The sequence below is a fragment of the Corythoichthys intestinalis genome, chromosome 20 (genome assembly GCF_030265065.1).
Source record: "Corythoichthys intestinalis isolate RoL2023-P3 chromosome 20, ASM3026506v1, whole genome shotgun sequence".
Classification (NCBI taxonomy): domain Eukaryota; kingdom Metazoa; phylum Chordata; class Actinopteri; order Syngnathiformes; family Syngnathidae; genus Corythoichthys; species Corythoichthys intestinalis.
Window position 1 is genome coordinate 7,950,628 of NC_080414.1, and position 27,563 is coordinate 7,978,190.

Sequence of the window (27,563 nt, forward strand, 5' to 3'; positions counted from 1 at the left end):
ACGAGGAAAATGCGACAAAGAGCCGAAAAATGTCGATGTTTCAGTCTCTCTACTCCAATATTTTTACAGGATATTCTTTTTATCCAACTATTTTTCCCCATTAGCTAAATAAATGGCATGGTCATGACAAATAAGTCTTGTGCTAAATGGAATATGAAATAATAAAAATGCACTGATTCAAGACGTGGCAAAATTACTCCAAAATGGTCAAAACTGTCGACTTCACCTTTACTGTCGCACCTCCCAAACGATATTTTATGCCACTGTAGTTAGTCGGACTTTTCTCATTTCCTTGCCCCGGCTTCGGAGAATGTAAACAAACCAAGAGGCGTGACAGCTAGCCGACAGGCTAACCCGAACCGAGTGATGTTAAAATATTTAACGCAATTAATGCATGCGCTGCACGACCCACTCACGCAATGTCACGCTCAATCTGTAATGGCGCCGTTTTACCTATACAGAGAGATAAAAGGCAGCGTAAAATGAGTAGAGTGAATTCCTTCAATAGTATGCAACTGCTTTAATTACTGTTTTGTTGTGTTTTGGCTTGACTGCCTTTTGAGGGGTGATGAAACAGCTTTCGATACTTAGGATCTTTCCTATTGTCCTATTCCCAAATACCCTACTATTCAAAAAATATCAAAAGCTGTATTCTTGAAAATTCTTATTGGGAGGAAATAATCCTTGGAGCTGTCTTCTTTTTCATATTTACTAATCTGCATGCTTCAAGTGGTACTCGGGGACGAGAGAAGTGTGAAGGAGAGCGACATGCGACATAGATTAGCAGGTTTACAATTCACACACACACATGTGAAATGCATCAACCCCCAAACACCGAAAAACATCTTAAGCAGATTTAAAACTTGAACTGGCACTTTACTTTCTTTCGATCCATTTAACACCCTTTTTACAACGCAGCTAATGAGTTACTCAGAAGAACGGACAAAATGTTAATGAATGTGGGCATTTAGCTGCCGAATTAATATGAACACTCAGGAAAAACTTGTGGCAAGCCTGTCTGTATCTCACAAAAAGAAAATCATCGAAAGCTGAAAGACAAGTGAAGTGCTTTGCAGTCAGCGCAGGTTACGGCGGTCTAGAGTTGCTGTTTGGACTCTTAATGAAATGCCTACTTTTTCTTCTCGCTTCGCTAAATTGCCTCGCTGTACGCGGCGGCATATGCACACAGACTGGAACACATACACCGCTGGCTCAAAGCGTTGTATACTGAGTGTGAAAAGATGAAAACAAGCCATTGAGACTTGAAAACAAACACAGAGGTGGGCGGCAGAACCTGCCTTTGGCCTTCCACTGTCTTTCTTAGGTCATGAGATAGCAAGCTTTTGTCAGTCACCGTGTGTCTCGCTCAAGGCTACTCGTGGAGCAGAATAGACCATCTCAAGGACTCCATCATCAGGAGGAAGTGGGTTAAGAGTAAACAGACGATACTGTATGCAATAATAGTCATCCGTCTAATTCCTAATAGCCTAATAATGTTCTCAATGTCCACAATTGCACGTATGAATAATGTCCTGTATGTATCGCTTACAGTGTATCACAAAAGTGAGTAAAACCCCTCGCATTTCTGCAGATAATTAAGTCTATCTTTTTTATTGGGACAACACTGACAAAATGACACTTTTTGCACAATGAAAAGTTGTCTGTGTGCAGCTTATATAATAGAGTAAATTTAATTTTCCCCTCAGAATAACTGAAAATATAGCCATTAACTCATTTGCTCCCAAAAACGTATAAATACGTTCTATTTGTAATTGTTTCAGTGTCTTTTACGTTTTGTTTTTCCCCCAAAAAGGACATCCCTGGGTCGTGATTCAATTTAGCTCCAAAGCACAAAGCTGAAAATCCATTTTAAAGCAATAAAACTGGCCACTGGAGGGCAGTAACACATTTGGTAAGACCCGCAACCCGATTCAACAGCAACGAATGGCCAAGCCGCAAAGTCGGGGCGGTGGCGGAAGACGACCGAATGGATGCCAGGCGGCAGACGACCGAGCAGAGCAACCGGTGGGACGCCCGGGATGCCAGGCGCTGGACGACCGAGCAGAACGACCAGGACCACTAGATGCCGTTGAGTCCGTGCTGCTCGCGAGCAGAGTCCGCAGAGAGTCAAAAAAATTCATCTTTTTGCGACAGGCAACGAGTTTAACCGGCTGTCGCGGACATATAGCGTCATCTTTCAGTTAGTTATGTGTAAATAAATTGTTACTTTGCTATCAAAAGCTCTATTTGTCTTGTTGTTTCTGTCATTTTGTAAAAGGAAAACATTCTTCAGATGTTTGGGATGTAACTAAAGCAAAAAATAGCTATGTTAAAGTCAAAGTTATGTTTGAAATGTGTTTTTTCACAAAAAGCTAAATTTCTCTGTATTTTTCATCAGAAATTGGAAAATTGCTCAAACTAAGCTATTTTCTAATGCTGATTTCTAAAGAATGGAAAAATACATGAACTTACTTTTTTCTGCTGAAAGAAGAGAGTCTAATCTCTCTTTTGGTGGGTTAGATGTTTATATAGCAATAGAACAGAATTTTCTGTGGGACTTGCAAAATCAGTCAAAATCCAGTAAAACGGCCGGGAGCGAAGGGCCTTGCTTCGGCGAAAATGGCTGGGAGTGAATGAGTTAATATCTAAACCCCTGGCAACAAAAGTGAGTACACCCATACAAAGTATGTCCAAATTGAGTACTGCTTGTCATTTTCCCTCCAAAATGTCATGTGACTCGTTACAGGAGTGCTGTCAGTATTGCTGCAGAGATTAAAGAGGTGGGGGGTCAGCCTGTTAGTGCTCAGACCATACGCCGCACTCTACATCAAATTGGTGTGCATGGCTGTCGCCCCAGGAGGAAGCCTCTTCTGAAGACGGTACACAAGAAAGCCCGCAAACAGTTTGCTGAAGACATGTCAACAAAGCACATGGATTATTGGAACCAAGCCCTATGGTTTGATGAGACGGGCGGGCTTTTCGTCTCGCGAGACGAGATTAAGCAACAGATGAGTAGCAAATTTTTGCTATGGGACAGATCTCATGTGATTAATCACGATTAAAATTAGTAACCAATTCCAGCCTAAACTTTGAAATAAATACACAATTAACATTCACGATACCTTTCCTCGCGGTTCTGACCCACGCACACTCTGCCGCCGTGACGAGGAGTCGGGTTGCTGCAGGAGCGCTGACGAACCTGGAAGCCTATTCCACAGCTGGTGCTGCAGGGAGACCAAGAAGTCCAGGGAGTCCAAGCTCCGTTTCTATGAAGACATACAAAGAAAGATGTTGGCGTTAGGATGCTTCTGGCCAATTACATAACATACATTTTAATCTTATGTTTTTATTCCAACACAAACAGCAATGCTTTTTTCTATTTCATTCGCATTCACAAATGAGGCAATTGTAAAATAAAAAGAAAACAAGCTCACACTTTGCTTTTTCATTGTCAGCAAGGGCGGATACCTGGTGGGGACGGGTGGACACGTCGCCCCTCTTCAACTGAGCTGTCCCCCGCAATAATTTCAGACACAATAAGTATTTTTAAAGCTGTAGACTTCATTCAAAGTAAAATCTATTCAGTTCTTATTTCAGTTTAAATATTAGATTCTATCACCCCTCCTTTCTCTGAAAATGGTTTAGTCCACTCTACAGTCTACTCTACAGGATCAGGTGAGGCATCCACTTCCAAACACAGACACGTAAGTTGTAAAACATTCCTTGAACTAAAATCTCAAGGTTCAGACTATCTGCATCATTTCTCCTGCATTATTCAAAGTATTCACTCCATTACTGAGTGCTGTTAAACTAAGCTAAAAGTTAATAATAGCTAAGCATAAGGTGACAGTCACAGACAGAGAGGAGTATAACAGTATAATACAGGTATTGTAAGTACTAATACGATACAGTGATCCCTCGTTTTTTTGTGGTTAATGGGGACCCCCGAACCGTGAAAAACGAAAATCCGCAGGAAATGAGTTATCTGATTATGAGAAATTGATAAACCTACTTAAGATTTGTTTTGGGGCGATACTGGATACTTTTTAAAAAATTTGTACTTGAGTACATTTTTTGGATGACTACTTTTACTCTTACTTGAGTAATATTATTTTGAAGTAACGCTACTCTTACTAGAGTAAAATTTTTGGCTACTCTACCCACCTCTGCTTATAACAGACAATATTTAAGATCTACACATGAGTAAATGTAATACAGGGAAAAACTCACCTGGAGCAGTTGGCGACTTCCACGCTGATCCCATGACACTTCTGACCACCACACTGAGGGGCGGGGTTATCACACGCCCGTGTCCGACATAAGCAGGACCCCGCGCTGCCACCGTCGTTGTGGCTGCAAGCGGACCACGCTGACCAAGCACCAAAACCTCCATCAACTGTCACATTACGGACCTGTTAGCAATGGAAAAACAATTCAATAAATGCATTTAAAGACACGGCTTGTTTAAGAAACAGTCCTTGGAAATGTGCTCGTTGGCAGGAAAATGCTGGTGAGTTCCCTGAAATCAGTGCCAAAAAATATAAGTACACCATCACTGGCATCTCCGATTAGGTGTTGGCAGGCAAATATGCACTCACTTAAAACGTGTTTATAATCTAAAAATGCACTCAGAATTGGATTATGTTCACAAAAGTGAGGAATGGGCACAGAAATGTGAAGAAAAAAAGTGTCAATAAAAAGAAATCGAATGAAACTGGGAGGTTGTTATTAAAAGGACTATGAATTACTATGTGCGTTGTAGGAAAGCTGACATAAGCCGTGTTGACGCTACTCCTATATGCACATAACATTTGGACTAAAATATGAATGCTCACTTGTGGGTCTGAATAATTCTACCTGTTTGTCTCTTGGCGAATAAACAGAAAAAACACAAAAACATTATTTGTGTGTGCATAGCCTCTAAGTTCAAGACTTATTCGTGTTAATGGGCATTTAAAGTGCCTATGACAGCAAAAATGTTTATTTCAAATTTCACTTGGTATTTTATGCACCTGAATGAAATGGACCGCTTGGATGTGTGTGGGAGCGATCGATTTATATATTCAATTTTGTGAATCCCGCGCCATGAAAACGAGTGACTTCCTGGATTGATGAGGAATGCGAATGTGACGTCACCCGGGTCAGCTTCTAACAATACAGCATTGCTTTCTAGCATGTAAATGGACTGAGGATTCAGCTGATTTTACGGATTAATTCATTTATTTTTCGCATCACGCCAGCCAAATGTGCTGCAGGTAAGCCTGTCGCAATATGCAATAATTCCATTTATCGCGCGATAAATAAAAATGAAGGCGGTAATTTTTCCGCTGCGAGACGTGCTGTTAAAAGTTCGGATTCCTCGTTACCAACTGCGCAAAATGCATCTTTGTTCCAGGTCCGGCAAAAACTAGCGCCGGAGCCAATCGTTCCCATTATATCCTATTGTTCAACGTATACCGGCCGCGTCAGTGCTCCGGAGTGACTGTGGACACATCTACGGCCCGGTGTTGTTGACGTGTGGGCGCTCCCGTCAGGAGTGACATTTCACGCGGGGCGGCTATTTTTCGGCACAACGCCGGATATTTACAACGAAGTCCGCCAAAACATTGTTACCGACTTGGCTGCTACGAACAACCTCGCTTTGACAACAAACAGCTGAATGAAATTAAGAGCGCTGTGCTTCAAACTCGTCCTGTTTATGAAAGTCGATTGTCATATGCTGGTGTTGTGTAGTAATGAGCAGACGTGACTTCAGCGGCGCTTGCTAACTTTTTTAATGCGCGCACACACTAGATATCATGAAATGGCAAACCATGCCATTGGCTACGTGAGCCCAGAGTGATTATGGGACACGTAGTCCATATACTACATCGATGAATTCTAAACTGTCATGGCTGAAGGGAACTTAAGAAGGCCAAATCAATCCATACCAGTGACTATAGATAATGTTGCAAATATTGTTAATTCAGCACGTGACAGATGGATTCGGACCACAAATAGTATGTCTTGCTCATGTAGTAAACCTAGCTGCTAAGAGAGCTGTAGCAATCAACAGTGTGCCCTGCCTCACTTTACAAACAGTAAAGATTGTTCTCAGCACTTTTATACAAAAATTTTCAGATCAGTAAGAAGTAAGCACATAAATATTATGCACTAAAATGCATGTTTATATGATGGCAATTTAATTTTTGCTTGTTAGGAAAAAAAAACAACAACAACGAAAACAAAAAATATAATTGTTATTTTTTTTTAACAGAGCATTAAATGTATTGAATCGGATCGAAAATCGTGTCGCCCATATAAAAAATCGTATCGAACCGTGATTTAACTGTACCGTTGCATCCCTATGGAACACCATTGCAGAAGCCATGACGGGAAAAGTTTTCATTTGCCTAAATGCTTAAGTTATTAAGTGCAATTTTTTTTTTTTTAAACACAATTTATTCTGTGTTTCTGTGCGGTATCAATATTGTTGTTTTTTACTTAAGAGGCATGGTCTATTGTTTTTAGTTGTGATTTCTTTAAAAGTATTTTTGAATTTATGAGTAAATATTTATCTCTTTTAAATGGGTGTACTTGATCTATTAATACATACTGTATTCTCACTGTGTTATTGTAAATTGGTTTAAAAAAAATGGGAGGGGGCGCAATTATATCGCATATCGCAATAATTTATGATCGCACACTAAAATTTGTTATCGCGACAGGCCTAGCTGCAGGGTTTTGTTGCTGCACCAGGGAGAGGCGTTTGAGCCTTTTTGGGTTTCAAAAAGTTCCCGTTCACCCCGAGAAAAGTCCGACAACTCTGGGACCATTGGAGTTACGAGGAAATGAGTAAACATTGTATTTTGTATTATGTCAAATACTGGGATCATGGCACAGGTTTTAATACGGAGGTAGCTTGCATTTTGTGGCTAACAATGCTACTTGTCTACCGAGAATGCCACTCGGCCGACGACCGGTGGCTTGTCGCACATCCCCCTCGGTCCTCTTCGTGGGTTCGTCGGGAGAGAGCTATACTCGGCTTATGCTTGTGCGGTTCTCTATATCGTCCAGACTTCCAGCCCCCTCTGCCCTCTTCGTGTGCCCGGCAATAGACCACTATCATCAGGTTAGGCTCTGGCAGCTACGCGCTCCTCCGATGTTGGCCGGTTTGTCCAGCCGTCATTCTCCAGCTGCTTTCCCGGCAAATGAGCTCTCCTGCCCGCAGTAGGGGAACGAGGAGCTGTAACTTGTTCGCCGCCGGGGGGTGGTGCCGATCGGTGAAGACAGTCGACAGCCCCACTGCCGTGTGATATGATCCGGGGTAGTTTTGTGTGATTTTTTTGCTTCGAAAGGTGAGAATAAGACTTCGAAACGCAGCTCGGTTCGGGTTAGCATGTCGGCTAGCTGTCACGCCTCCTGTTTTGTTTACGCTCTTTCCTCCGTCTCCGAAGCCGGGGCAGGGAAATGACAAAAGCCGGACTAACTCCGGTGGCATAAAGTATCACTCGTGAGGTGCAAGAAGTCAACAGTTTTGACCATTATCGAGTAATTTTGCCATGTCGTACTGAATAAATGCATTTTGAATATTTCATATTCCATTTAGCACAAGACAGTTATTTGTCATGACCATATTATTTATTTAGCAATTGGGGAAAATGCGAAGATGAAAAGAATATCCTGTAAAAATATTGGAGTAGAGAGATTGAAATCATGACATTTTGCTGTTTGTCACATTTTCCTCGTTCTGAATAATTCCCCCTCAATGGGCTGAATTCTAAATCAGATGAAATCGTGACCCAGCCCACGTCATCCTCCAGCTGGCATAGGCGGAGTTTGACTTTTGGGGCAGGGAGGGCACAACATGTTGATAACCCCGAAACACAGTGTCAGCAGTAAAATTAACTTACAAGAATAGTTATAATAATATGTTGACAATGAGCGTTTTTTGTTTCCCATAATTCTTGAGGGGAATTCTAAATCAGGCTGCTTAGGCAATACTTTTCGCCAAGATCGTCAACCATTGAATATGGTATGCCCGCCGGTGTTGTGCCAATGCAGCTACCCCAGTCAAAAATTGTATCCCCTGGGTGGAGCCATATGGAGGTGGATTTGTGTCTTTATTATTCAATAAATAAAAAGTTGCTTCAATCAAAATATATATTTTCAATCAAAAAAAGTCGCTTCAATAAAAGAAAAAAAAATGTGAGTGCAAAAATAAATTTGAAAGAAAAAAAAATGCATGTGAAAGCTATTTTTCTTTGAATTTTTGGGGGATTGAATCAACTTTTTTGATTAAAGTAATGTTGATTTGTGTTTGGGCCACATTTTGGCTAGGACGTTTTTGTCTTTATTATTCAATTAAAAAATAAGTTGATTAAAAAAAATCTATGTTTTCAAAAAGAAAAATCACTTCAATCAAAAAAAAAAAAAAAAAAAAGAAAAAAAAAAATTTCAATCATAGAAAACGTTTTTGAATGTGAAAAAAATATTTGAGATTGAAAAATTTGCATTTGAACACTTCATATTTCATTGAAAAAGGTTTATTTGATTGAAGCAATCCTTTTTGTGTTTGGGCCATATTATGGGTAGGACATTTGTGTCTAAATCATTGAATCGCAAAAAAAGTTGCTTCAATCCCCAAAAATATTTTCAATCAAATAAAAAAGAAATCATTTGAAAAATAAAATTGCCCTCCCCTAATTTTCTTTTTTTTGAAAATTATATTCAAAGTAAATGACCGTCTTAGGTGCTAGTCACATGATCTGTTCGAAAAATAATTTTGACCATTTATAAAAAAAAATTTTTTGTTCATTTCATTCATTTTTGTTGCAGTTTTATTGCTTTACAACTTATATATATACAGTATATAGGAAAGTCAATTTCATGCAATGACACTTTTCGGCCACCAGGCCCCCCCCCCCCCCCCCTTAAAATCCGCTTATGCTAGCTGGGGATCCTAGAGCACGATAATGACAGGCGGGGCTAAACGGCAGATTAAAAGACTAAGGTGCCGTTTACATGGTGACTCTCTGAGAATACGAAAAATTTTAAATTTGCATTTATATGGGCCCGTCTCCATTCGAAAAATGTCACAATTCCGCATGAAAACGATGTAATATCCATTCCAAGCCCTAGGGGGCAGCGCAGATTTACAAGGCGACAGGAAATGATGCACTTGGAACCCACCGAGCTCCTCAACCCGGAAAAAAATATGCCCGACCACTCGAAGCAATGGCATTTTTCTTTTGTTCAAAAAGGCACAAAAATGGAAATATTCAACATATTTAATATAAAAATATTATTAAAACAGTAAATTAAAGTCGACATCCCGCCATATTTGCTGATTTTAATGTTTAGTAGCACTGCTGCGCACGCCCAATGTGACGTGTACGAGTGCTGACGTTATCGGCGCGATCTCACGCCGCGGGGGACTTTGATATGCATGCGGAGCAAGCCCCCCTCAATCCACCGCAATCGAATTCTTCCACTTTGGAGGCAGGATTCCAAATTGTTGCATATAGCCGAATAGTCTCAAAATAGGATTTTAATTCACATTTCGTTTATGTTGTCACAGGCACTTTAAAGCATTGACAGGTTAATACTAGGAGTGGGAAACTTCCTCACGATTTGCGATACAAGGCTCACGATAATAACAATAATCGATACATGGGTTAGGAAATCTTTCTAGGATACTCTACAAAACAACTAAACAGTGACACCGTTTTAAAACGATACATCGATTCTAAGTGGGAGCATATTGTTACCCTTTTGGGCTACAAAGTATCGGGATATATCACATTTTCGATATCTCGTAACACTCCTCGTTAAAACATTGCATTATCAGCATTTCTGGATGGTATACATGGCACAATTGCTGCATGCTGGTATACTGCGATGCATAATCGTAGCTTTGATTGATTGTTACGTAGTATTAAGAGGTGGATTAAGTCCCTGGGTTCCAAATGTCAGTGTTTTTAATTACAGTAGCGCTATCATTTTATATCTGACTGCAAATGTAAGCAAACATTTTCTGCTCATGTGACAAATTTGCCTGCAGTCTACCATACAAATCTTTTGAATTTATCCTACCTGGTTTATGCAGATGTAGTTGTTTACGTGTGCAGAAAACTATGTATGTATATCAAGCCGTTTTTATCATTAACGGCAGCTGAACGCGCATACTGATTATTAAACAACACTTGCAGAATAGACCTTCATTCAAGTGACTTATTTCCATGTTAAGGGATAAAAATGTGCCACAGGTTTTATGCAAAATACACTCATTTTATATGCACGGGGTCTATGAGGAAGTGTATCAAGGGGCTATTGTAAAATACTATTCAAGTCGGTCGAGCAGCTTCGTTGGGTATAATAAAGGCGCTCTTGCCATAACGTGCCAGATTGTGTGCATTCTTGCCTTAAGGCACATTTGAGAGGCTGACAACCTGCATTTGAACAGGGAGACAACACATAGAAGCCTCCCGTGATATTAAAATTGACACACAGCATATTTCCCAAGAGACAGAGCTGCGCTGGAAATATTTAGCTGATATAAAGTACATTCCCGAAAGGTTGAGTTGGTCGAATGTCGAAACGGCTCGAGGTGGGAATGCCCCAGGGAGACATGCTGCTCAGCTAAATCAATTCAGAGCAACAACAGCCCAAATGTTAATTTTGGATTCTACTAGAGATTTGTTAATGACTTTCTCCAAACATAGCACGACAGCGGTAAGTAATTCGATGGCTACTCACAGGGCACTTTGTAATACTCTGCTCCCATTCGCTCATTCTGGCGCTTTCTTCTAGGGTGGTGCACTTCTTCAAGAGCAGGTCCCAACCACAGTAAGGGTCTCTAGCACCAACACAGGCTCTGTCAATGGAAAAGATTGAATGTAAGGACACCTTACGACCCTCAAAGTCAATATTAGGAGTGGGAACCTCTTGGTACCTCACGATACGATACGATTTGCGATACAAAGCTCACGATAACGATGATCTGACGATGTAGCGATACAACGTTTATCGATACATTGGTCAGGAAATCATTGCAGGATATTCTACAAACAACTAACAAACAGAAAAACAAGCTTGTGCTGTGAATTGGAATGAGTTATCATTAGTAGACATCCAATCTAGGGCTGCAGCTATCGAATATTTTAGTAATCGAGAAAACGACTGAAAATTTATTAATCGATTCATCGGATAAAACATATTTTTAAGTGAAGAGCAAGAATAAATAAACATGAGAAAACAAGACATTTCATCTAATATTGAACCATTTTCAGTCAATAAATGTCTTTTTTTCGATGTACATTGTTGAAAACAGCCAACAATTGCATCTCAGATGTAACTAGAATTAAAAAAAAAAAAAAAGACTAATTCACTGCTTTCACTCAAAAAACTTTTAGATCTTATAAAAAAAAAAAAAAATACTGTATATATATACAGTATATATTATTTCTTACCTAAAAATGCCATTACGCTTGATAACACACATCACTTAAAAGTTAGGATTTTTTTCCCACGTGTTTCAATTGAATTTCTATTTGTGTCAAGCTATTTTTAAGTTCTAGTTAAGTTTTAAGTTAGTCTAAACTGTAAGTCCTGATAGGATTTTGAGTTATTGCAGTGTTCAAAATAAATGTATGATACAGGCTCTATTGGAGCACTTTAGGGACCAGTGCTACTTGGTGTTTTATCCAGCAATGACTACTGAGCTAAAATTGATAGTTAGCATTATTAAGTTTTTATTTTACACCCTCATCACTCCACAGCGCTATGTTATGTTAAAGCCTGTATGTAAGACATGTTAGCCACGCATTGACAGTGGTCATAATTAATAGAAACTAAGGGTTTAACGGTATATGTAAGGGGCCCAAGTACACCAGATGCATGATCGTTGCGGTTCCGGTCAGAGTCCGGTAAAAAATAGCGCTGGAGCCAATCCGTTCCCATTATATCCTATTGTTCAACGTATACCGGCCGCGTCAGTGCTCCGGATTGACTGCGGACTATCTCCGGCATGCCGCAGCCCGCCGGATGGTATAGGCTATTTTCTATTTTTGCCGGATACGCATCCGACAAAATGGGCGGAGCTGGGCCTGATGTCAAAAGCCCAGGTGCCTAATCAAGGTTTAAACACCAACAAACATGGACGAAGAATGTTTCATCATGGAGGTGGAAACTGGAAAGTCACAAAGTAATATACGATGCAGCAGATTGTTATTATCAGGACAGCATTAAAAGCGAAGCTGTCCGATTATGTGTGTTTTTCTGGCAATGATATCAAACACACGACGTGCTGACAACTTTGAGCGAAGAAAAAAAAAGCAGCGTATCTGGAAGTGGTTCCACTGCAGAAATTCTCCTGCCCGGCGCACACACAATGTCGGTTTGAATACAGAGTCGAGGGGGAAAAGTACGAAAGAGAATAAAGAGACACCCACAAGTTTCGACCTGGTGGTCTATTCAAAATGTTTTTCTTTCCTACATTTCACTTGACTCTTCATAGAAAAAAACAACAGTTTGCGCTGGGCACAGGAATTTGCAGTGTTGAGACACCAATTCCAAGTATGCTGTTTTTTAGTTGTGTAGTATATAATTCGCTATCCATTTTATAAATATTACACATTATTTAACAGTTGTTTATAACAGCTCTATGAGATGTTATGTGCCATAAATTTCAAATGTGCAAAAAGATATAAACCCACCGACACCAAGGGCATAATAGGGCCCCGCCCCCCTACCCTCCACAATGATGCAGTCAATCTGGAATTAAGAGACAGACATAACGTAAATATCAATATGCAAAGAAAAAATGTGCTCCCTCTCTCTGCTTCTATGATGAGTATAAACTCTGTGTGTTTTTCGTTGTTTTAAATGGCACATGATAGCGCGCGATCACGCGAGCGCTCACGAGGGAACGGAGTTGGCGGACCGCAGCCGTGCGCAGCCAGTATGATTTGCCTGTTTTTGACGTACTGCGTGGCCCGCAGTCAACACCGAACCGGATCGGAACCGCAACGATCATGCATCTGGTGTACTTGGGCCCTAACAATAGTATTGAACCGTTTCGGTACAGGGTAGTCGGTTCGGAACGGACGCGTACCGAACGAGTTTCTGACGTAATATAACCCTTACTTTTCCAGGCTGTGAGTCGATCGGGTTACAGTTTCTTTGTGTAGATTTACTCCATCTTCTCTACTAGAATGAGGACCAACACGGTAGGACAGTCCAGGAACGTAACGGCGCGACAACGTGGCAGCTGCGAGAACGCAGTGAAACACGGGTGTTGGAGTCAATCAGCCAATGCACACCAGTCGCAGTGCCGCCGCGTGTTTGACGCGTCCCAGAAACGGCTCAATGCGACACACTCGAAAAAAACGGCAGAGTTTATTATTTGACGTGAGACGCGGCCCTCCTGCGTCAATACTACTAGCTAGGATCGGACTGGAAGTCACTCGTGTAATAATACGGTGGATCTGGTCGATTTTCAAACTAATATGCAATCATAACCTACTCTTTGAGTCCATCAGATCTCGAGTGGTAAATCGGGGCACAGTTGACTTGTCTTTGTTGATTTACTGCTGTCTCTGCTATAATAATAACCAACACGGCCTCGTGTTCAATACAAAACACTCCTACCACAACAAAACAAGTAGGAACTAATATTCACATCGGAACTAAAGTTATACAACATAAATATACAATATAAATGAGTACTACATCACATTTGTAAAATATAAAGACATAATAAAATAAATAATAGCCCATTTAAAGAAAATAAATTGAAATGAGCTAAAACACCTGTAATTAAATAATAAGAATAAAACACACATCCTGCTTACACAATTAAATGTATTCATTTCTGTGTGGCGCTTTAACTTGAGAAAATCCACCGATAAAGCTTTTGAAAACCGTTCATTAGAAAAATGTTTCATTGAGGCATTTCATTTGTAAAATACACAGTGAAATCTTTGTCATTGGGATTGCTTTTCTCTTTAGCACAGGGCCTCTTTTTTCTTCTTTCTTTCAGAAAGAAAGCTGACCAATACGCGGGGTCTGAAAGGCAAATTGCTGTTGGATTATCTTTAAATAACCGCTACTTTTTGAGCAGAATTCTAGCTTTGTATAGGCTAATGTTCCTATAGTTGAAAGCACAAAAGTGTGTAATAAACAACTAGCACATTTATATTTTGCATTTTGTTTTTTTACTGTACCGAAAATGAACCGAACCGTGACCTCAAAACCTCATTCTGGCTTAGAGCAGAGTTCCTAGCGAGTTACAAGACACACATGAGCTGCCGAGCATGGCAAAAGACTCCATTCAACGTCTTACCGCTACACTGGTGACCCCGACGTGATCCCACCGAATTTGTGTGTGGGATATGTTGTACGTCACAGTCACGTGACAGATATTTAACAGCCGTGCGCATTCCGACTTAGAGCAGAGTTCCTAGCGAGTTACAAGAGACACGTGAGCCGCCGAGCACGGCATCATGACTCCATTCAACGTCTTACTGCTACACTAGCAAGCTAATAAACTAGCAAAGTCCCATTTAAAATTCCCCTCATTTTGACAGCATATTTTATAAACAGGTTAAAATTTGAGACTATGTTGCCCATTGGTCCATTGTATTCCCCCATACCAAGTGCGAGTCAACCTTCCACTGAGCAAACCAGTTCCTCCTCTTATCGGATCGAGGACTCGTAATTAAAAGAAATGGATTAAGGCAGTAAATTAGGAGCAAACCAGTCGTAAACTTGCTCTAAAAAGCCACTTTGCCTAGATTTAATCAGCGTACGAAAACAGGGCTCTGTGTTTGATAAGAGAATTTTTAGATGATTATTAAATATTTGCTTTCAACAATGAACGCTTACAATAAAGTTGAGTTGTTGATGATTGATTGCTAAACGCATGTTTAGCTCTTAATAAAACTGCCTTGTCATTTCGACCGGTTCAAACTGGCCTATGTTCCACAGGTCAACTTTAAGGATAAACCGCGGACATTAACAAATCAAACTGTCTCATTTGATCTGTTGACAAATGCATCAAATGTAGCAATATGCCCAACCCAAATAAAAAGAAAGGGCACAGAAGGGGTAAATGATCTTGGAAACTGAAGTGTAGTCTAGAATGGCGTGCCGCAAGCAACACGTCACTTCCGCTCATTAATATTCATGACATTAACTACTGTTGCTAAGTAGGGACAAGCCACCGTTTGTCCCTAATAGGAAATGAATGAAAATCGTGTACGAAGGAGATGTTTACAGAGCTAAACCTACCAATTATCTCCGAAAATGATGTGCCTGGTGCCAAATTGACTGGAAGAACATAAAAATGTTCAGTTAAAGAGATGGCTTTAGTGTCGAAGGCTGAAAAAGACGAAAAAAACGAGCCGACCTAAGCATAGCTTTAGCTTTTTTATCGATGCGACTGACAATGACATTCTCCCGTTTCAACAAGTTATCCTTTACCATCAGCCCTGTCTTTCTTATATATCCTCTGGTTGTCCTACGTCTCTTACCGTTCTTGGGGGTAATTCAGTTAGCTTTGTGTAGCGATCGCAAATGCTACTCAGTGACAGCCAACGAACACTTTTAATTTTTTCATTGATAACACATCTTAATCCTATTATTTACACTTCCCCCTTACTAAAGTTTTTTTTTTTTTTTTAAATATCTATAACAGAAACGGTAACAGTGGCAGTCAGATACCATTGTAATTCTTTTCAGGTCATTCATTGTCAGACAGAAGCAGTACAGCACAACGTTACACTAAAAAAATAAGGTAAAAATATAAAAATGGCTTACCTCTTTGTCCTCTGAAAGACCACGCCAACCCAACATAATGTTTACTGCATATGAAACGTGAATGGATTCGCCGAGCTGGTGTTAAAGTCCGCGCAAGTTGATTCGGTCTTCACATTTTTTCCTCCCGAGTTTTTGGTTTCCGGAAACGTATGAAGAAAACATCCTTCATGTGTCGTAATGTCTAGAGTCGTTTCTACAAGTTCCAAAAAAGCAATGCGTGATCGGCATGTTCGTTTTTGAAAGATTACCGGAGAAAAGTAGCACTAATTACGTTGTGTCTCTGGGAGGGCGGGTCTATAATGTCCCACTTCGGCTTTACGATGCGACGTCACGGTCCAAAAATAGCCTGCGTGCGGTTTGCCATTGAATTGTATAGTTCCCTCCCGTTCTCCTTACGCAAATTCTCAAAAGTTGGGTGCCTTCTCTCCTTATTTTGAGTAATTTTATAAATGTCAACCTAAGGATTCATATTTGAACTTGACATTTAATTTGTCCTTCGAGCCGGATTGAACCAGCGACCTAGGGATTCATATTTGAACTTGACAGCCTTTCTTTAGCTTCGCCGAACCCCTTAGACTAACTCACCGAACCCCTGGGGTTCGATCGAACCCAGGTTAAGAACCACTGCTTTAGGGGCTCCATAATACTGGAATAGTACCGTGTACAAATGTACAAAACGTCCCCGATTAAGGAAGGACTATAGAGTTTTAATTGAGATTTAACTGATTAAAATCTGTCTCCAAACCTTATCAAGTATAGCTCAAACAGTTCATCAGCCCAACAATCAACTGATAAAAGAACACGTTCACAAAGTCGTATCGACTTGATTCCAGCGGATATGCTTCATAAAGGTGATAGCATGATGACCTATTGGAGTCACAGAAACCCCCCAGTGAAATGTAATCCAAGTTGTTTACCAGACATTTCGAATAAGGTCATGGAAATGCAGAGGGAAAAAAAGAAATACAAGGTTGATTCAGCAATTAGAAGGAAATTTATGAAACATTTCAAACAAAGGGCTTGAAAACGAGAGAACGCGTTAACACGCATGATTGAATCGTACCGCGCAGCACGCCAAATGGCGTTTCCCCTGACAACAACAAAACGGGGGGGAAAAGGTGAGAAAAAGGCATGCGGATATCACAAAGCCACAGCTATGACAGCCTTATTTCCCATGAAAACAGGCTATTGTGTGCTTGACAAGGAATGTTGTCGATTCGTACCGTGCGCGATGATGGTTTACACTTGACGAACTGCCAGTCTAACCGAAGAATTTAATATGACTGATGTGTATGACAATTACGAGGAAAAAAAACAACAGTAAAACAGGACAGCCGTGAACGACTACCTCATTAAGTTTATTTATTTACTTTTTAAATTCTCAGCTAAGCCTCTACACCGATTTGGCCCTCACAGATAAGAACCTCCTACGGAGGATGAACTCTCCGAGGACTGCACATTTGCTTTGGATGCTTTCCATTGAGACAAATGATGTTTGCTGGCGCATGTACTCACTCTCTGCTTTTGTGGTAGCTGCACCTCTTCAGGGGGATCTTGATGACCTGGTCTCGTACGCCCACGTAGAGCTCGCTTCGGCTGTGCAGGATCAGGAGACTGCGGATGGGCTGCCTCTTCCTGGTTGGGAACAACTCAATCTCTTCCAATAAGCAGTTTCCCGTGGACTGATTCAGAGGGGAGAGCACTTTTCGGATAGTGCCGTAATCTAGAGAGTGAGAAAGTTTTTCGTCACAAATGGAAGCATTGTTGCACTTAAATTGGGGAAAGGAAACTTTTTGATAACTATTTACAACTTACACTGAGGGTGACTTAGGTTTTTCTTCCATAGAGACACCCGCGAGAAGGGCGCTTAAGGCGAGAAGGGTGCTCTAGGCATGCCCTCTACTTCTAGAGTTTTTTAAAAGTGATACTCAGAATCAGGGGCGGGACTTAGTGGGGGTGCGACTGCACCTGGGCCCAGAAGGGATGGGCGATACCAGTGATTTTGGATTTGATCCGATATCAAGTAATACCAAGGTCAAATAATGCGATCCAGATCCGATATTGATACCGGAAGTTCATATTTTATATATACAGTATATGTATATATATATATATATATATATATATATATATATATATATATATATATATATATATATATATATATATATATATATATACAGTGTATATTTATATATTAGGGCTGTCAAAATTATCGCGTTAACGGGCGGTAATTAATTTTTAAAATTAATCACGTTAAAATATTTGACGCAATTAACGCACATGCCCCGCTCAAACAGATTAAAATGACAGCAGTGTCATGTCTACTTGTTACTTGTGTTTTTTTGTGTTTTGTCGCCCTCTGCTGGCGCTTGGACGCGACTGATTTTATGGGTTTGAGCACAATGAGCATTGTGTAACTATTGACATCAACAATGGCGAGCTACTAGTTTATTTTTTGATTGAAAATTTTACAACATTTACTAAAACGAAAACATTAAGTGGGGTTTTAATATAAAATTTCTATAACTTGTAGTACTAACATTTATCTTTTAAGAGCTACAAGTCTTTATATTCATGGATCGCTTTAACAGAATATTAATGTTAATGTCATCGTGCTGATTTATTGTTATAATAAACAAATACAGTACTTATGTACAGTATGTTGAATGTATATATCCGTCTTGTGTCTTATCTTTCCATTCCAACAAAACAAAAATATGGCATATTTTATAGATGGTTTGAATTGCGATTAATTTTAAAGCTGTGATTAACTCGATTCAAAATTTTAATCGTTTGACAGCCTTAAAAATCCTAATATTTTATATATATATATATATATATATATATATATATATAGAGAGAGAGAGAGAGAGAGAGAGAGAGAGAGAGAGAAGATATATCAATTGGTGCCCCTACGCACAGTCATGGTTGCACTTCCCATCATGCATTTGGTCAGAAGTTAAATGGCTGCAGTATCATTTACTGAAAGCAACAAATACACTAGATGGCAATATTTAGTCACAATGTACAAAGTCACATTTGTCCTTTAAGAATTACAAGTCTTTCTATCCTTGGATCCCTCTCACAGAAAGAATGTTAATCATGTAAATGCCATCTCGAGGATTTATTGTCATAATAAACAAATACAGTACTTATGTACTGTATGTTGAATGTATATATTCGTCCGAGTTGTATTCATTTTTTTCTTAATGCATTGCCAAAATGTATATGATCGGGAAAAATTATCGGGAATGATTGGAATTGAATCGGGAGCAAAAATTTTTTAATTAAAGTGGCGTTGTAATGGTTTATTTTAAAAGTGTTTGCATTTAGTTTTATTGATTTGGGTGGATACACTGCCCTCTAGTCTGCCTCATTTCACATGGCTGAATCCAGCTGCTCCCTGTTAAGACCAACATAAGCTAAGTTTTTGTTTGAGCTAATTTTTTTTGAATGCATTTGTAATTTAGTTTAAAGGTATATTTAGCATTTTTTTTGTGGGAATATGTGTTTGAACTATATGTTAAGAGCATTGTATATATATATAAAAAAGTTGGCATTTTATAGCATTTAAGCTAGCGGACTTTTGCTATAAGTTAGCAAATTGTTCTTTTGTTTACATATATCCTCATTTATTCATTTTATATACCATTTGAGCCTCAGGTTAGGTATTTTTTTATGTCCCTTATCCGATCACTCGATTATTCGAGCTAACTAGTTCATCGATTAATCAACTACTAAAATAATCGATAGCTGCAGCCCTAAATTATTGTTTGAAAAAAATGATATAAGATTAAACGCAAACTATTTAGACTGACACACGTTATGTTAAAAAAAATCATTAAACAGTATAAATGGTCTTAAAGTGTGAGGTGAAACAACAATAACCAAAAAACGTTACTTAAAACACCCTTCTAAAATAGACTGTTTTCTTTAAGAAGTCCTCTAATAGGGAAGAGAGGGTAGAAATACAGTGCAAATAAAACTTTTCATTGAGGTGAGCTTTGCTCCCCAGAGAAGAAATTATAGGAGTTTTTTTTTCTCCCTTAGGAAGCGCTCGAATAAACTCATTTATTACTCATGCAGCCCCTTTGGGCAAAGTGAAAAAAGTAATTAGTTGCAGATAATGTGAATTGACTTCATGGGGAGACTAGTGGTTAGCATATCTGCCTCAAAGTTCTGAGATTGAAGATTTGGAACCTGGCTTGTCGACTTCTATGTTCTTTCTGTGCTTGTGTGGGTTTTTCAATATCCCATATTCCAAAAGCAACTTTCTTACATTTATTAAATATTCTAAAATGGTATTAGAGGTGAACAGTTGTTTGTCTATAAGGCTATTTAATAGGGGTGTGCCATCTTAGGCACCCCACGATTCGATTCGATTACGATTCAGGGTGCTACGATTCGATTACTGAACGATGATCACGTTATTGACGATGATCACGATGATCACGATTATCCTTGCATTGTACGTTAGTAATTAATAAAGTAGCCAAACAAATTTATGTCCATTATTCATATAAAATATCCTAATGATTCAACAGGAACGATGGAAACATGCCCATACAACAAAAAGCTGTCCTTAAGCTGCTTATTTATTTATTGTTTTTTTTTACAAGAAAGTGCAAAAAACAACCATTTTAAAGGCAGTACTTATTTCTGTCAACAATAAAATTTACACAGGTGAAATGAATTCCACATTTTCTGGAAACAAAGTGTCTTTTGAAATTAGACTTCTTTTAACCAACATACTTTGTTTTCACAGATTTCTGTGCTAATTTGCATGTTTGTAGTGTTACCGCTGTACTTAATCATGGTTTTACACGTTCTGCATATGAAATACACGTTGGCGAATTAGCTAATTAGCTTAGCGCTTGGCGCTAACTGGTAACAACAACAATAACGGCTAAACAGTACAAGACGGTTCATGTACTCACCTCTTATAGACGCACACGGGTCTTAGCAACACAGTCAGGACATTTTTCAATTGACATGTCTTGAAACTACTGCTAGACATCTGGCAGACAAGGAGCAACGAACTATCTCTCTTCCCCTCTCCTCTAAAAAAATAACTTGCGCACAGAAGCGCGACTGCCGGGTCCCTGCCTGTCTCATACACAAATTTATTTTCCATTCTTTTGAAAAGGAGTAAATCTCTCGCTCAGGAAAAGCAGCATCCATCATAATGTTGTGCGCGCGTGCGTCCGTTAAAGGTGTCCGGGCGGCAAATGTGTCTTGAATTTCGTTTCGCTACGAGCGGCTGTCAGAAAGTTACCGTATTGGCCCGAATATAAGACTGTTTTTTTGCATTGAAATAAGGCTGAAAAAGTGGGGGTTGTCTTATATTCAGCTACTCTCAAGTTTAACCAGTTTGCATTATTTTATTGCAATCCTTATTCAGATTAGTTTCAAGACTACAGTTACAGTTAGACTTCACTTTGATGGTTAATGGAGTGATGGCAATTTTGTTGTTTTATTACAATAGATTGGTTTATTTACATTTCAAAAACCAGAAGCCATTCATTTAAGAATGTGATTGCACTTTAGTTTATATTAGGGATGTCCCGATCCAGGTTTTTGCACTTCCGATCCGATACCGATATTGTTTTGCACTTCCGATCCGATACCGACCGATACCGATACCGACCTATCTGAGCATGTGTTTAAGTTTAAAGTTATTTAGCCTCCTTACTTAGTTGTCAGACTCATTTTGAAAAAGGTTTTAGTACTCTTGATAACAACTAGCCAGCTGAATTAGGTGAGTTTGAATAACACACAACGGTTGGTAACAAGAAACTGACCTGTTTATTCAGTGACAAACACAAAACATGATAAATAACAAACAGAAATGGCATAGTTAGTCAGTAAAACATACAAATAATATTGTAAAATGTCTTAAAAAAGCAAAACACACCAACAACCTCAGTGGAAAATCCCACAAATCCTCCAAGCTATTAAATGCTTTTATTGTTTCGTGCATTAGTTACAAAAATTGTATAAAAAGCCTCTCAGGTTTAAATAAACGACTATTTCAGTATCAAGTTAACATTTTAAAACAGTAAATAAAATACTCAAGTCCCCATTCTGTATCAGCAGCTTTGAACTACATTCAATTCATTTAATTTTGCGAATCAACTGTTAAAAGTTGTTAAAATTGCACCCGTTATTCGATAATTTCCCTTCTGTCTACTTTCGACATGTGAAAGTTTTAAAACTGTTTTGAAGATAGATTCAAGTCAAGATTTTGCCGATTTAGGAGTATTTTAGATAAAAAGTTAATTAGGTTCGCTTGGAAGGTTCACAACAGCCTACTAGGGAAGTCTTCTGCTTTAAGATGGCGGCTGTTTACTAACGCATCTGGTTTTCAATACTTCAGTGTTGCCAACGCAGTCGAGTCTGTCGTTTTGCATCTAGTTCTCTATACATATGATATCTACTATCTCCAGTAAAACGACGTTGACGTAGTTTGTAGCGGCTGTCAGCAGCAGTCAGGTATTCTTGTGTTTTTTATCCAGCGGCATGAGTTGAGCTAAAGCCGTGAGTTGAGCATTGGCATTACCCGGGTCTATGACAAGCACTATGTTTACTTTCGGGACGCAACGCGGTCAGTTTCTCATTGCGTCCCAAAGACCGCGCTGTGTATTTGTTCCGCTTTACTTGACATATTTCAATAATTGGAATTTGGATGTTTGTGAATCGTTCTCGAATCTTCCACGGCTGAATCACTCAAGGATGTAATGACGGCTGGACATGTTGTACCGTGGTTCTAAGTGTTGGATGGTGCGTCTTTACTCAAGAGAGATAATGGCTCGTCATCCAGAATGAATTCTTCGGCAATGACTCTTGTTATTCCCTGGGCTTTGGGACTGTCGAGTGCCAGTTTGTCACGCATAGCAAAGGTTTCTGCCAGTGTTCGTTGCGTAGGACCTTTCTTTTAGTCTTCGGTTTTCTTAACATACCCCTCATATTGTTTGGTGGTATTTCGCTAAATGCTTGATTAGGTTGGTTGTATTAAAACTTCTTGCAGCTTTACCACTATGCTTGACTTTACTGTGGCATATGTTGCACTCTGCCTCTTCGTCTTTGTCGTCCTTTAAGGTGAAACGATTCCACACAACTGACATTTTTACCGATAAAGTCTCTCGGTAAATTGGGAGACGGTAGTGTAAATGTAGTGTGTTGAAGGTGTGCAGTAAAATGCGGACCGGATTTTAGGGAAACTGAAGCAAAAACTGGAATGGATTATGTAAATCGGTGCGCTGGAAAACGGATTTAAAAAAAACTGGTTCGGAAGTCTGGATTGGAATTTTTCCGTGTTCCGATCCGATACCGATGCGCATTTTTTTGCCCATATCAGCGTCCAATCCGATCCAAATATCGGATCGGGACATCTCTAGTTTACATATTTAAATGTTCAGATATTAAGATTTGAATGAGGCATAATAACATGCTTTTTCTCTCAAATATATTGTTATAATCATTTGTTTTGGAGGTACTGCAATTATTTTCTGTATAAAGATTAATTTGGTGTTCAAAAAGTCTTTTTTCAAACTTGAGTCTTGAAAAAGGGGGTCGTCTTATAATCAGAACCGTCTTATATTCGGGCCAATACGGTATTAGGGAAAATCATCGTTTTTTTAACCTTAAGGAATCATAATCGAATCGTCACGTGGCGAATCGCGATGCATCTAATAATCGATTTTTTGGGAACCTCCCTTACTATTTAAAGTTGACTTTTCTGCATTTCGTCCCTTCCCATGCTACAGTAAGCGTAACAAATTATTCCAGACCAGAAAGCAGATGCCTGGTGAGTATGTGGTAACACACAGATAAGCTGCTCCACACTTTACTCAGGCTGTCAAAGCATAGTCACACTAGTGGGATCAGACAATGTGCTGATTGCTGGTGACAACACAATGAGACTGAGAATATGTGCGAGATGTCTTTATAATCACTTATGACTTATGATTTTTTTCTCCCCTCCCACTGTTTTCCTTTTCTAATCTTTCTACAAAATAATTTCATGGTTGTAACAATACCCATGTGAGTGTAGTGTTGAAATGGAACAAGTTCTTTTGGATGCAGGACTAGATCATTTATGCAACTGACAACTGCAATCAAGTGCTTATCAATCAACATTTGGGTAAACAATGTTTAAGTATAACACCAGACCATAAAGGCTGTTTCACACTAGCTTCACCCAGTGCAAGCGCAAAACGCTATAGCAAGCATATTTCAGGCATGAAAATGGGTCAGGGGTTAAAAAGGTGAGAAGGGTGTGGAGGAAATATGTTCCGGTACACTGTACAACTAGGGCTGTCCCAAACGACTAATTTTCTCTTGATTAGTCAGCAACAATTTTTACGATTAGTCGACTAATCGAATCATACTCCCCCTTTTCTTTCTACTGATAAAACCAATCAGATGTTTCATAAAAGGTGTCATTTTAAAGCTATTCTTAGCGTAGAATCTGAATTCTGAAGTATGTGGGATTAACTCCAGAAATTGTTATTTATATGACGAACATGACATGCTTTTATTTTGAAATTTTCACCGGAAATACGTTCGCTAAACCGTTAACCGTAAGCTTTAAACTCGGCAAAAAAGCTCTTTTGTCATTGCATGTGGTGTCAGTAATCAACTTTTTCCCCCCATTTTTTTCGTTAGCAAACTTTTCATGTTTGAAGAGGCATCTTTTACCCACAAATTTGCGTTTTGGAGAAGACTGCCAATGTTTTATAGCAGGCTAAAGTAGGTTATCTTTTTTCCCCCATTAGCCTCAATGTAGCAATGCTAACGTTTAGAGTGTTTAATAAAGATGAGTTTCCTTATTTTGTATGTCTGAACTTTAATTTTACGGCGTGTTGATGACCAATAAACATCTGTTAAAGGAACAGGAGCCTCATGTGCCTCGTGAGACCTCGTTAGAAGTTAGACCTCTTTGACAGCCAGAAATCTTGCTTGTTTGTAGGTGACCAAATACTTATTTTCAACTCTAATTTGGAAATAATTCTTTAAAAATCAAACAATGTGATTTTCGTTTTTTTTTTCTTCCACAATCTGTCTCTCATGGTTGAGATTTACTCATGATGACAATTACAGGCCTCTCTAATCTTTTCAAGTAGGAGAACTTGCACAATTGGTGGTTGACTAAACACTTATTTGCCACACTGTATTAACACGCCGGCCTGTTCAATCACATGACGTCTTTATAGCACTGTAAAAAAAAATCATGTCTTTGGCAACATGACTCGAAAGCTTGAATTTTATTCTGTCTCCCAGTTTTTATTTGGCACCGATTTACAACTGAAAACCGGAGATATGATCCTTTTAGTTTCATAATAGGAAATATGTTTTCTCCACTAGAGGACACTCATGATCTTTGGACAAATAATGCTTAATTTCTGTAGGATTTTTTTCTCTCCCCGGAATTCAATGTTTTTTTTTGGGTGTATTTTTCTTGGCTTAATGTGGTTATGTAATACCTTATGGTACAGTATAATAATAACAGTTCATATAGATAAGTTTGTGCTGAAAAAATTAATGTGGTTATGTAATAACTTATGGTACAGTATAATAATAACAGTTCATATAGATAAGTTTGTGCTGAGAAAAAAATACCGTTAAAAAAAAAAAAATCAAGTATCTTAAGCAGTTACTCATAATGTTACTCATTACTTGAGGATTCTTTTCACCAAATACATTTTTTGAATGACTACTTTTTAGGGCTGTCGAACGATTAAAATTTTTAATCGAGTTAATTACAGCTTAAAATTAATTAATCGTAATTAATCGCAATTAATCGCAATTCAAACCATCTATAAAATATGCCATATTTTTCTGTAAATTATACATATATTCTGTAAAATAAAATGTTGGAATGGAAAGATAAGACAAGATGGATATAAACATTCAACATATGGTACATAAGGACTGTATTTGTTTATTATAACAATAAATCAACAAGATGGCATTAACATTATTAACATTCTGTTAAAGCAATCAGTGGATAGAAAGACTTGTAGTTCTTAAAAGATAAATGTTAGTACAAGTTATAGAAATTTTATATTAAAACCCCTCCTAATGTTTTTGTTTTAATAAAATTTGTAAAATTTTCAATCAAAAAATAAACTAGTAGCCCGCCATTGTTGATGTCAATAATTACTTACACAATGCTCATGGGTTCTGAGGCCCATAAAATCAGTCGCACCCAAGCGCCAGCAGAGGGCGGCAAAACTCCATAAAACACAATTAACCAGTGGGCATTTCACTCTACTGTCATTTAAATCTGTCTGAGCGGGACATGTGCGTTAATTGCGTCAAATATTTTAACTGAGTGATTAATAAAAAAAATTAATTACCGCCCGTTAACACGATAAGTAAAAGTAGTAGGGCTGTCAAAATTGAGTAAAATTATTTTGAAGTAACGCTACTCTTGAGTAAAATTTATGTCTACTCCACCCACCTCTGGTTGCCGCGTACTCTATCACACCAGGCTGCTGTGTGAAACGGCCTTTGTACATGCAACAATTTAGACATGTAAAAAAAAAAAAAAGGCACAAACATGAAGCGTGGTGAACTTACCAGTGGCTAAATAGATGATATGAAAGAGCATGTCTTTGCCCTGCACCACATCTACTGCCACATGGCTGAAGCGAACGTTGTCCTCCATGAAGTAGGGAACGGGAACCACAGGTTGGACCACTTCGTGCATTAACAAAAACTTCTGGGCGTCTTGCAAGTTTCTCTCTGTTAGGTTCACATAGGAGCCCGAGTCGATGGTGCCGCACTGTGGAGTTGGACAAAATGGAAATTAGCCTAGCATGGTATTGTAGGCAGATATGTTGAAAATAGTAGATTGGCGTTTTGCTATGCAGTAGGTAAGTCAAAATGGTCATTTGCACTTAATGCTATGTGTATTGATTTATACATACAGTGGCTTAAAAAAGTATCTAAACCTTTTGGAATTTCTCACATTTCTGCATAAAATAATCATCAAATATGATCTTATCTTTGTCAAACTCAAACAGATGAAAACACAGTGTCTGCTTTAAATAAAACCACCCAAACATTTATAGGTTTTCATATTTTAATGAGGATAGTATGCAAACAATGACAAAAGGGGGAAAAATAGGGAGGTGAACCATCACATTTAATATTTTGTGGCTCCCCCTTTGGCAGCAATAACTTCAACCAGGTGCTTACTGCAGCTGCAGATCAGTCTGGCACATCGATCAGGACTAATCTTGGCCCATTTTTCCTCTACCAAACTGCTGTAGTTCAGTCAGATTCCTGGGATGTCTGGCATTAATCTCTGTCTTTCGGTCATGCCACAGCATCTCAATGGGGATTAAGTCTGGACTTTGACTTGGCCACTCCAGAACGTGTATTTTGTTCTTCTGAAACCATTCTGAAGTTGATTTACTTCTGTGTTTTGGATCATTGTCTTGTTTGCAGCATCCATCCTCTTTTTAGCTTCAACTGTCTATAAGAAGGCCTTAGGTTTTCCTGCAAAACATCCTGATTAACTTTTGAAATTATTCTTCCATTAATGATTGCAAGTTGTCTAGGACCTCAGGAAGCAAAACAGCCCCAAATCAGGATGCTCCCTCCACCATGCTTCACAGTGGGGATGGGGTGTTGATGAGCTGTTCCATTTTACCTCCACACATGACATTGTGTGTTACTCCCAAACAATTCAACTTTGCTTTCATTAGTCCACAAAATGTTTTGCCAAAACTTTTGTGGAGTGTCCAAGTGCC

The 27,563-nt window shown here is 38.9% G+C and overlaps 1 protein-coding gene across 5 annotated transcripts in view; it reads right to left on the reverse strand.

Moving 5' to 3' along the window:
* The window catches only part of sema5a (sema domain, seven thrombospondin repeats (type 1 and type 1-like), transmembrane domain (TM) and short cytoplasmic domain, (semaphorin) 5A), a 327,060-nt gene that overhangs the window by 66,624 nt on the left and 232,873 nt on the right, over nt 1-27,563 (reverse strand). For all 5 annotated transcript variants that reach the window (XR_009061597.1, XM_057823814.1, XM_057823813.1 and 2 more), the window contains 5 exons: nt 26,386-26,590; nt 17,314-17,521; nt 10,738-10,855; nt 4,231-4,412; nt 3,123-3,266 (listed from right to left, as the gene is read on the reverse strand). Coding sequence is in view for 4 of the 5 variants with exons in the window: in XM_057823814.1 (XP_057679797.1) it covers nt 3,123-3,266; nt 4,231-4,412; nt 10,738-10,855; nt 17,314-17,521; nt 26,386-26,590 (857 nt within the window). In the remaining variant the exon portion in view is untranslated. The remainder of the gene's footprint in view (nt 1-3,122; nt 3,267-4,230; nt 4,413-10,737; nt 10,856-17,313; nt 17,522-26,385; nt 26,591-27,563) is intronic.